The 12298-nt window shown below is 50.7% G+C and overlaps 1 protein-coding gene across 5 annotated transcripts in view; it reads left to right on the top strand.

Moving 5' to 3' along the window:
* Window positions 1-12298, top strand: part of LOC144133590 (uncharacterized) — a 126055-nt gene that overhangs the window by 96293 nt on the left and 17464 nt on the right. For all 5 annotated transcript variants that reach the window (XM_077666785.1, XM_077666786.1, XM_077666788.1 and 2 more), the window contains one exon: window positions 10994-11048. In XM_077666785.1, coding sequence (XP_077522911.1) covers window positions 10994-11048 — 55 coding nt within the window. The remainder of the gene's footprint in view (window positions 1-10993; window positions 11049-12298) is intronic.

Genomic DNA, 12298 nt, shown 5'->3' with positions numbered 1-12298 from the left:
CCAATTCTTCCTGATGCCCCACGTGCACAGGAAGTGCCTGGCAGTCATATGGAGCTGATAAGCGCTCACAGTGAACATGAGGAACGCGTCTTCAAAATTGCCTCCTAGCCACACACTGAACGACCGCCGCCCGGGTAATGGCCTTGGGCAGCGTCGCCGCGGTAGGGATGAAAGGCGACGCGCCTTCGTTGCTGCTTCTCGGAGCGCGGCTGCGAACAATGGGGCCCGGCCAAGCTGGGTCGTCTGCGCACCCCGAACTCCCCTCCGTCGCCGTCCGCTTGACTCGTTAGTTCCATGTGGAGTCAAAAGGAAATGGATCACAGCGTACGCACTCTTGTCCACATACAGGCGGCGTTCCGTACGTGATTACTTGAGGCTCCGGATGTGTCCAAGCCAGCCGCGCACGACAACAGAGTATCCTCCCAGCTTCCCATAAAGCCTCCCACAGCTTCTTAGACGGCGATTTTTGGGCATTCAAATTATCATCTGAAACGTAGCACAGACGCACAGAAGATAATAAAGGACTTTCGTACTGTTAGTCGTGGCGTCAGAAGAAAAATAAATGAAGCGCCTTTGTGTTCTTGCCAGGCGACATCAACCTGCCAGGCGACATCAAAATTCGCCAACGTATGACAATGAATGGAGTGACTGACATTCCAACTTAACTGGAATACGTAGCCACGGTTGGCGTTAACCATCAATACTAATAAATCATCGAGAGGCGTCTTTCGTTTGCTGCGGACTGCTCGGTTGCTGTTGATTATAAGTGCCCCCCCGCCAACGAACTCCTTCAGCCAACTGTCGATACAGCGTTGAGCCGCCGACCTGGAATGGACGCCGAGCGAACGGACACCCCAGCCTGATTGCGGCTCGTTTACCCAGCACGCAAACGTGTCCCCCATCTATTCTTCTGCCACCCAAGCGAAGCGGAGCGCGTATCTGCACCAAGGCGCGGCTACCGTGATAACGAACCCGATTCTTGCACACCTCTTTGCCTCTGCAATTTCCAACCGTGGATCGCGCGCGCAACGACGGCGGCCGAGCCCTGCACGCCGAGGGCAGTGTGGCCGCTTGTTCGCGTATCTCTCCGCTGTGTAGGGAAGAGAATGCGGGTTCCTTCGAGCGCCTCGCGGTTGGTTCCCAACGAGGTTCTGTACACGCCGCCTTCCATTAGCCTTATCCGAAACGCGTTCGGCCAAGGAGCATTATTTGCTCTTATTTCTGCGGGGCTTCGAATGAAGCACGAAGACTTCCTCGGCCGTTCTGCCGCAATACAAAGGCCGCTAGAAATGAAAAAAGAAATAAAAATGACTAAAACGAAATGACAAAGCCGCTGCAGCGACAAAACGAGCTCAGTTGCAGCAGCCGTGCCCTCGCACGGTTAAGTAAGATAAATGAGATCAAATGAGCCGGTACCGCGATTTCCATGTAATCTAAGCACAGCGGAAAAGCTCGTATAGAGAGCAAGAAACTGCATTTAAATGTACAGAGGTGGTAAGTGCATCCACTGCTGAGCGCGCTAAGTTGCCCGGGTAGCACTTACTAATGCATGCGTGCATTGGTGGAGCGAGGTTTGTGCGCGTAATTGAAGAGCCAACACTTTTTAGGACCTCTCTTCTCTGCGTTGGTGCTCAGGAAGGACTTAATGCCTCGGTTCTGTAGTTATCGCCGAACCTAACCGGTAGGAAGACTTTACGATGCTAGGTTCGAGGGTTCAGGTATTTGTATATAAACCGAACATTCACGCATACATATCGCGAGGTCGATACACATGTGTAAGAGACGCTTCGAAGTGAAAATCAGACCTGTACATGCACTGCATTTCTGCCGAGGAGAAAACAAGATGCACTGTCTAACGCGATTTTAAGACGATCACTTCAGACTTTGCCTACTCGGATTAAACTTTTCTTTATTTTCGGAGAACCAATACGTGAGCTTAGCTGGCCGAAGGATTCCTCTATCCCGCTCCGTCATGTTTTGTTTCCGGATTTCTGACGGTAACTCCAGCAAATAATTCGTACAGTCTACCCCGTCGTAGTGGCTCAGTGGTTATGGTGCTCGGCTGCTGACCCGAAATACGCGGGTTCGATCCCGGCCGCGGCGGTCGGATTTCGATCGAGGCGAAATTCCAGAGGCCCGTGTAGTGTGCGATGTGAGTGTACGTTAAAGAACCCCAGGAGGTCGAAATTTCCGGAGCCCGTCTCTACGTCGTCCCTCATAGCCCGAGTCCCTCTGGGACGTTAAACCCCCATAAACCATAAACGAATTCTTAGTATGTTGCAACCGGAACGCACGTGATAAGGCCCGTTCACTTGGGAGTCGCAAAGGGCGTGCGACCAGAAGTCGCTTGCGACCAGGCACCCGCTCGACAACACCGTTGTTCGCACTTCCAAGCGCCTTCTCGTTATAGATTCTCGTTTAAAGCGAAAACTCTCGGGAATGACGTTCTTCACGCACTTTCGAGAGTTTCGTCTGCTTTGGTCGCGCCTCCGGCACTCGGTCCTCTAAATGAAGTGCTGTTCCCATAGTTGTACTACGACGACCCGAGCGAAAAGGAGGATGTCGTGGCGCTTTTGACGCGCACCGCGGCCGTGCAAGCTTCATGATGACGTAGGGGGGCGCTTCTCAGGGCCGGCTTGCCAGCCTGTGATGCCGGCGTCAGAAGAATGCGCTAATATTGCTTGTTCGCTCTTATACCAACCCTTGGGTAGAGGAATGTAAAAAGTGAATCATTTTTTAGGATTGTTGGCCAATACCGAGTTGCCGGTAGCATAAGTGATAACTGCGATAAGTCTCTTTTGTACTGCTGCCCAGTGCGACTCACCTGTTTGCTAGCCTCGCTGCTGAAGGCGTCGCGGGAATCTAGCATATCTTTATATTATTCTGAGGCGGGGTTCTCAATAAGGCGGTGACTATAGTAGCACCGTAATTACACTTCTCATCATGAGCCAAATTTATGAGCGACCCTTTATTGTTTAATGACACAGCAGATGATCTGGCCTGAGCGTACGTTCAGCGAGAAAACAGTTGGCTACCTTGTACGCTGAACTTCACGCGGCGTTCTAACTCTGACCACGAAAGGCCCCCAAACAGGAAGGGCTCCTACACGCATGTGAGAGTATCAGTAATGAGACTGTCCGTGATGAAGACGATGCGCATTAAATTGCAGCCATCAGTCCAGGAGGGATGTCAAAGGCGAAGACAGCGCTCAATTCCCTGCGTTAAGGAAACACTTACGCATGCCCAGCTTTCCTGGATATCCAGCAACTAGCGCCATCTCTTGACGGCCAGTAGCGAACACCGAGCAGTTCAATGGGAATATTTTTAACTTGTACTTTTTATAAAACTAGGGACTCCCGGGAGATTCTGCGTGAACAAGGTGCTTATTACTCCCGACTGCTCCTCCTAGCTCAGAGTTGTGAAAAGATAGAAAACCAGAAAAGAAAAAAAGATAGAAGACGAGAATTTCGCAGAACGGGAATTTTAGGCATGTAGCAGAAAGTTGAACAGAGTTAACAAGGACACCTACAAGTTGCAATAATGCAGTCGTGAAGGCATCCACAAACCCTACTTAACGCGAATCCCTTGCCCCCCAGGCGAGCGGAAGAAGCGGGAGTGACCGAGGGAGCCCTAACCTCGAGAGAGAGAAAGAGGAGTCTTTCTCTGAAGTGCCATATTACTTGAGGAGAAGAAGAAGAAGAAGAAGAAGAAGAAAAAGAAGAAGGAGGAGGAGGAGGAGGAGGAAGAAGAAGAAGAAGAAGAAGAAGAAGAAGAAGAAGAAGAAGAAGAAGAAGAAGAAGAAGAAGAAGAAGAAGAAGAAGAAGAAGAAGGGCGAACCACCGGCAGCCGAGGAAGAAAACGTTCTATTGGACAAACCTCCCCGCACGACTCAGAATGTCTTGCCGTTTTGAACCCGCATGCGCGTAAATACACATTTAGGCAGGGATTCGGCACCACACAAGCGTCATATGCTCCAGCCTTGATTTACATGACTGGATGCTCCAGGGGAACGTTAAAGGGATTGAGACACCGAAATTTGAGGCTCTGAAAACGTATTACGGGCTTCCTCTGTAAGTGGAGTCACCCAAAGGGCAGGCATTGGATATTTTATTTCAGCTCCAGAGAGTCCTTAAATGCTCGTTCTCACGATCGAGACCCATAGCTAGCGCGGTAGTTGGTGACGTATGTAACCGCGGGAACGATATCGGGGGGAATATCGGTGAGATCACAGCACAATGAAGTGACGTACTATGAATGGCGACGTGCGACATCGGCCATGCGCAGCGACTCGGCGGTCGGTGGGCTGGTCGGATGTGCGACACTCCAGCCGCCGGCACCAGCACCGGCGGCCGAGTGAAACCTTCACGTCGATGAGACGCTGACCGTAGTTGCTCTTGTCGACACCTTCTCGGTACATCGAATAAGCGAAGCGAGCGACTATATCGCATGTGTTCACCCTTCGACACTCACCAGCGGTCCGAATATGCCTAGCGAGTCGGCGGGGTTCGTATGTGCGATGTCGGCGATTGTGGAGAGCGAGCTAGGTCTCGAGTTTTAGCAAATACAAATAGTCATCGAGCGTAGTTATGACAGGAGGGACCGGAAATTGATAACTACTTACACCTTAGGCATTGGTTTGATCATAGAAGGTTGTGGTCAAGTACTACACCAGGGTGGCCAAATCCTGATCTGGTGAGAGAGTGCGTTGTCGGTTCTGGTCACCGAGATAAGGCCGCACTCCAGGCCTGGTTATGCAATTCCATCGACACGCGGATATATATTTTTTTAAACCCGGTGGAGAATTGCGCGGCACCAGGATTTGAACCCCGGTCCTCTCGCACGCGAGGCGGATGTTCTACCTCTACGCCATCGCTGCAGCACTACAGCACTACATCATGATCCGCTGCAGGCGGATCATGACAGGGAGATAACTAGAAGGATAAGAATGGGGTGGAGCGCATATGGCAAATTCTCGCAGGTCATGAGTGGCAGTTTACCAATTTCCCTCAAGAGGAAAGTGTACAACAGCATGATCTTACCGGTACTCACCTACGGGGCAGAAACGTGGAGGCTAACGAAAAGAGTTCAGCTTAAGTTAAGGACAACGCAGCGAGCCATGGAAAGAAAAATGGTAGGTGTAACATTAAGAGATCGGAAGCGGGCACAGTGGGTGAGGGAACAAACACGGGTTAATGACATCCTAGTCGAAATCAAGAGAAAGAAATGGGCTTGGGCAGGGCATGTAATGCGAAGGCAAGATAACTGCTGGTCCTTAAGGGTAACGGAGTGGATTCCAAGAGAAAGTAAGCGTAGCAAGGGGCGGCAGAAGGTTAGGTGGGCGGATGAGATTAAGAAGTTTGCAGGCAAAGGGTGGATGCAGCTGGCAAAGGATAGGGTTAATTGGAGAGACATGGGAGAGGCCTTTGCCCTGCAGTGGGTGTAGTAAGGCTGATGATGATGATGATGATGATGATGATGATGATGATGATGATGATGATACACCTTAGGACGAAAATACATAGAGTAGGAAGCGCCACGTGCCAGGCGGTGTGGCCCACTCTGCCAAGCAATGCTGCAGGTGCCCGGCAGCTGGCAGTCACTTGAAGACAGCAGATTAAACCATTTTCAATTATCCCAAGTGAGCACCGCACATACTCCTAGATAAACCAATTTAAAGTCAAGCCTTGGGAAAAAGCAGTTACAACGAGCGAGAAACGCCGGTCCTATACGCGGTGTCAACAACCTGCAGCTATGAGTTAGCGTTCCCCTGGCTGCAGGCATTCTTCGGCGATTATTGCCGCACGGCGTAAGCGCACAAAAGAGAGAGAGAGATTGTTTAACCTAAGTGGAACGCAGCTTGCAATTCATGCCGAACAAACGCGAAATTGCTGCAGATACGCAAACAAAACTAGCGCTGAGGTGCAGTCGTCGTCATGGGCGCATTCCTGGGGGTCAGTGCTGAATCCTGTGCAATTGTCCTGAAGCATTCATTTAGCGAATACACGGACTGTTTGCCGAACAAGCAGCAGACGTCGCAGTCGGCAGCCACGGAACCCTGAGTGCGGCTGTGCAGGCGGAGCGAAGCGAAGGCAGCGACGGGCACTGGTCGGTGCGGACAGTGGGGCACCGTGTCGCTGTAATGTGGCCAGGGCGTCGCGAGGCAAAGCGAAATAGAACGCACAAACCGCGTTGGCATACGCGGTGTGCCGACATGCTTGCCGGTATGGGTATATGCTTAGTTTCACAACTCGGTGTCGTCCCTCGCTCGCTTGGCCTTTCTCAGCATATCGCCGTGCCGACCAAGACTGCCAGCATTCCGAGAGGCGCTGCTATATATGCACAGCATGTGCCCGACAGCAGACGACGCAGCAGTCCGCGTGTCGCGGCTTTTGGGGCCCACGTGACCACGGTTGCTGCTCTTCCCTGGTGGTGGCGTCATAGCAACTTCGGGTGCCCAGAAACCAAAAAAAGAAATCGCTCAGTATTAATAACGCAATAAAAATTATTTACCGCGCATATACGTGTCGCGGAGCGCGTATCAAGCGTACTGGGGCAACACGCAACGTTTGAAACGAACACGCTAAGAAAAAATTTTGTGCTTCTATAACCCTTTAAGTGGTGCATAGCCACGGTTTGAGCGAGAGATCGCGAAGCTGGCTGAGATATGTTGGAACCTGAACGATCGGGAAACATCCAACAGAATGATGTGAAGGAGGCATCGAGTGAATTGCAGGGGCACCGAGAGCCGACCTCTCCAAGGAATCAGCCACCACCAGAACGAGCTCCTCTCACAGTGCGTGGAACAAGGGACTGACCCAAAAGGATTTGCCTTCGGCTTTGTCTTCGTTTCAATCTTTCACAGCGTCGGCTAGCAGGTTCCCTTCCCGACCCTCACCATGCAGGAGCAGCAAGACGGAAAAACGCTGCCGTTATTTGTTGCTCACATTTTGTGAACGCTAGGGTCTGTGCTTGACGTCAGCTGTAGTACGTGCCGAGCCCAGGCTGAGTCCATGACGTTATGCCAAGGGCGCGTGAAGGCAAGAGACAGAGGAAGAAGAGGACTGACGAATGTCGCCGGTGCATCCGCCCCGAAGGCCAAAAGACAAACGCCCACCGGAGTGCTGCTAAGAGAAAGAATGGCCGTGCGAAGTAAGCATCACATTTCTTCATGCTTTATGTTCGACCCCCCCCCCCCCCCTCAATATAGAACAATAGCTGAATGAGGGAGGTTTCGGGGGTCAACGCCTTCAGCTCCATCGTCTCAGTATGGAGAAACCAAAAGCTCTGGAGTTTGCCTGCCCACCCACGGGAACGTCGAATGCACAGGTTAACCTGAGCCCTAAGGAGAGTGTTGGCTATAGGGAGGATCACACTTCGTGGCCTTCCTCTCTCCTTCTCTCTAAAGCGTGCCATCTGTGGCCCTGGTAATTGGTGGACTCGTGACAGAGGGGAACTGCGGTTTGGTGCAACCACCATTCATTTAAGTTGTTCTGTAGCGAAAGCTGCACTACGCTAGTCAGCGGCGCATTTCGGGTAAGCGTCCCTAGTCACTACAGCGCATGCGCCAGTAGTTGCACCGAGCCACAGGCGTTCCGCCGTTCCGCCGTTGCGCCGCGCCGCGCCGCGCCTTTCCTCAAGATCGAATTTTCAGTTTTCAATTTCCTCTTCGATCCTTGTTTCTCTCCCTCATTTATCCCTTCCCTTACAGCGCGGTTCGGGTGTCCACCGAGCTACGTGAGGCGGTTACTGTGCCATTTCCTTTCCTCAAAAACCAAGCAAAACAAGTGAGCCGCCCGCGTTCATTGGGTTCATTGGCATTGACAACGTTGCAGAGGCCCTTCATTTCAACAAAAGGAAAAGCGCACAACTGGCTCCGTGGGTCAGTGGACACCTCAATCTCGCTTTCATGTATGTACATGGCGTTATCGTCCAACTGCAGTTACCTGCTTTGATTGCGTTCCGCACACTGGTTAGGCAGCGCGCCCATCCTGCCACCCTGGCAGGTGGCAGTTAACGAATGAATGGGCTGTTTATTTAGAAAGGGAGGCTCAAGGCCGTTTGTTGGGGAATTGGATTGTCAAGTAAGGGAAAAGTAGGCAGTTAATGGTTGATCGCGAGAGGTTGGTCACCAAATGAACGCTGCGCCCTATTGCTGCAGTGCCGCGTGTCTGCCACAACGTTGTCAGCGCTAACTCATGCAGCCCACATCTCTCTCTCACCACCGCCACGTACCTCAAAGCGCTATTGAGGCGTCCACTCACCCAGGGTGCCAGTTATGGCTCTTCCTTTCCTCAAAATTATCGCCGTCTCAAAAGTTGTCATCGCCAACGCCAATGAACACAACGAACGCCGACAGCTTTCGCTTTGTATATCCTAGATTAGCTGAGCTAATGCACATTTATTTAGATAGCCGGTAATGGAAAATTAGCGCAGAGCTCTTCTCGCATTATCCCGCCACGGCTGGCTGTTGACGTGCTACGCTGCTAGCCACCCTCCGGAGTCTTTGCGTGGCAGCCACCTTCCGGTTGTCCATTCCTCCTCTCTCGCCGCGGAAGGTGGCGCTTCGCTTTGCTGCCACACCGGTCACCCTGTCAGGTCACGTTTCACGTCGACGCCCACGATGCGGAATGCAGGAACGGGCGCCAAAGAGCGGCGCTTACCAACACCACCTAGACTAGATGGTGTTGCGCTTACCCGCCGCGGTGGCTCTACGGCGCTCGGCTACTGATCCGGAGCACCCGGGTTCGAACCCGACAGCGGTGGCAGCGTTTCGATGGAGGCGAAACGCAAAGGCGCCCGTCTGCTGTGCGATGTTAGTGCACGTTAAAGATCCCCAGGTGGTCGAAATTATCCCGGAGCCTTCCACTACGGCACCTCTTCCTTCCTTTCTTCTCTCATTCCCTCCTTTATCCCTTCCCTCATGGTGCGGTTCAGGTGTCCGCCGAGATAAGTGAGACAGATACTGTGCCATTTCCTTTAACCAACAACCAATTTTCAAGAGCGGCGCTCTAAAAATGAGGGCGCTTACAGGTAGCTGCACTAAAGAGGAATCCGAACTCGTCTTTTTACGGCGGGAACGCTGTCTACACATTCCGGGCATTCTTAGAAACGAGTTATTGCCCAGTGCGGGCGACTGCCTCAATTAAATTGGCTTAAAAGTCCCGGCTCCCGCCTTTTTCTTTAATTCAACGCGGTAGGTAGGAGGAGTCAACCAGTGCGTCTTCCAGTCCCGTGGCGGCTTGCCACTCTGCCATCGTGGAGTGATACGTAAATCAGAGTCCACGTGTATTTTTATTTCCGTGCGCCTCATTTGCGGCCATATTGTCTGTGACTGAAACTGTTTATTCACAGAAACCTAAAAAGCAAATAAGAAAGAAAGGGAAGCCGCCACTGCAGACTGGCTGAGAGGCACTCCACGCGTTGGTTGACTCCGCCTACTTACCGCGTTGAGTTTTCAAAAAAAAGGCGGCAGCCGGGACGTTCAATCTGATTTAATTAGAGCAATCGGCCGCACAGGACAATAATTCGAAGTTTCTAAGAATACCCGGAACGTGTAGATAGAGTTCCCGCGGTACAAAAACGAGTTCAGATTCGTCTTTAGTGATGCCGGAGCCCTCCACTACGGCACCTCTTTCTCCCTTTCTTCTTTCACTCCCTCCTTAATCCCTTTCCTTACGGCGCGGTTCACGTGTCCAACGATATATGGAACAGATACTGCGCCATTTCCTTTCCCCCAAAACCAACCAACCAACCAATCTTTAGTGCACCTTTAAGTCGCCAGCGGCAGTATTGGAAATGCCTGCTACTATAGAAGCACTTGGGAGCGAGCCTTCTCCCCGCGGCTTGCAGACGCGGTTTTGAATCCATGGGCCCGACGCTCGTGTAAGCTCAACGACGAGCCCTTTCCCGGGTGCGCACTCCGCCCTTGTTTTTCAGTTTTTAATTTTCGCGCCGTGGTCGCGTGAATTTTGGACGTCGTCGCCCTCTTGACCAATCAGCTAATTTTGATATTAAGGCTTGACGCGAAATCGCATGATGTGAACCCTAATGCTGTCGCATTCAAAGCCAGCTTCCCTCTTGAAACGCCGCCCACCACCCGCCCACTGAAAAGCATCCAATAGAGTGAAAGCAACAGAGTAATCACTGAGAGTAAATACAACTGGTATCACAGCACTCTCACATCAGGTTTCAGGATCGTCTTCTCAATTTTCTGGCAGCGGTTAACATTTCTTTCCACGAAATAAATCGCAGGTAAAAACAGTATAGTTACTTCGAGCTCAAGTTAAGGACAACGCAGCGAGCCATGGAAAGAAAAATGGTAGGCGTAACGTTAAGAGACATGGATCGGGCAGAGTGGGTGAGGGAACAAAAGCGGGTTAATATTACCCTATAATAGAAATCAAGAGGAAGAAATGGGCTTTGGCAGATCATGTAACGCGAAGGCAAGATAACCGTTGGTCATTAAGGGTAGCGGAATGGATTCCAACAGAAGGCAAGCGTAGCAAGGGGCGGCAGAAAGTTAGGTGGACGAATGAGATTAAGGAATTTGCGGGCATACGGTGCATGCTGCTGGCGAAGGACACGGTTAATTGGAGAGGCATAGGAGAGTTCTTTGCCCTGCAGTGGGTGTAGTCAGGCTGCTGCTGCTGCTGCTGCTGCTGCTGATGATGATGGTGGTGGTTTGCTGCCATCAGTATCAAGTATATTTGAAAATGCTCCCCCATCTTCGCATTCCAACACTGAAAATAAATTTTCGGCTCCTCTTGAGTTCGCATGATTAAGAGTCGAATATAATTAAACATTCCAAATCATTCTGAAGTGGTCGTCTACGGCAGAAATTTTGTGAGCTGTGCCTGCCGTGCAAGGTGCAGATTTCATTTTGTAAAGCGGACGGAATGCTTATTTCACTAAACTGCTATACGGCACTGATCATGGCGGTGGCCGGTTTTCTCGACAGAGCTCTCTGAATCTCATCTTCATTTTATTTGGCCAGGGCTGATTGACCGGTACGTCTACGGAGAGGAGCGCCTGGGACATCAGACACAGCTGTGAGACGCATATTCTTTCACACTCTACATGAGCGTCTTACGCTTTATTGTCATGATTCCATTTGTGCTGTTTGTTGGCACCATAGTGGCACCTTGCTTTGACAGCTGAGGAACGTCGGCTGTACTTGACTTTCACTACGAGGCCTGCGATTTGTCTTAAGAGGTCACTGAGGCAGATAAAGTTTACTGCGCAGTTATAAAGCATATTGTTTTCATTAACGGCGTCGTGGCATTCCCGTCTCATTCGATGTCCAGGTTGGCTCACAGAAATCTTCAAGTGCATGGCAGTGTCGCCACCCTCTGTGTTACTAATATTGGTGACTTTAATTCGATGTTCAGCTCTAATTAAATTTTTCGATAGAAATAATATTCGCCGTGAGTAGCGCGGGCTGTCAAATTATAATAAATAAATATGGCGAACCTCACATTTTTTGTGCATAAACAGGAGAGGAAAAGCCAAACGTGCGCCAGAAAATTCGTTGTCGCATAAATGCTGAGGACACAGATTGGCTGTTATAACTACAACTACTATTAAAGCTACTCCATCAAGATGCGATATGAACTGTTTAGTTCTCTGCGCTTCTTTTTTGTTACACGGCCACTGTAGCTATTAAAGCGATGCAGACACAAAATTTCGGACCCAAACAAACGATACGATTTGTCTCATGGGCGTAACGAGATGCCTTAGAGCAAGTTTCAGTCGCAGGCGTTGAATGCAACATAAATTAATATGCTTTTCAATGTTGTCCGAGCAGCTGCTCGGCATTTACACCCGCACAGAGTGACGTCAAGGTGCACCTGTGACGTCACCGAACCCAGCAGTTGTTCACAGGAACAACCACTGGTTGCCGGTGACGCCGGTATGATCAGAAATTTGGTAGGCCAGGTTGGCCGATCGGTTGTGACGTCAAAGTGCACTTAAGCGCTGATGCAAAGCTAGTCCGAATTTGCCGGTAAAAATCCTTTGTAATTTATTAACGCTGCGCACTGTTGTTCTGAGCACATTTTCATAACTAACTGGCCCATAGGCTATCTTCAATAAAGAAAATAGACACCGAAAAACTTTCCATCAGTGCCCCCTTGAATGCTCTTGAACTCAATGTGGGACAAAACTAAACATTTATTTTTATTGAAGGGTCCCCGGCCTAACATTTCTTTTTCCATGCCTTGCCCGAATGCGCCATGGGGCTAAGGCTAATTTAGATCTTTCCTTGACTTTCGCTTTTCCCGACTCAGGATCGAGGAGCGCG

Source organism: Amblyomma americanum, chromosome 5, assembly GCF_052857255.1.
Source record: "Amblyomma americanum isolate KBUSLIRL-KWMA chromosome 5, ASM5285725v1, whole genome shotgun sequence".
NCBI lineage: Eukaryota > Metazoa > Arthropoda > Arachnida > Ixodida > Ixodidae > Amblyomma > Amblyomma americanum.
The sequence above is the reverse complement of the archived record's forward strand: the minus strand, read 5'-3'. Positions and strand labels throughout refer to the sequence as shown.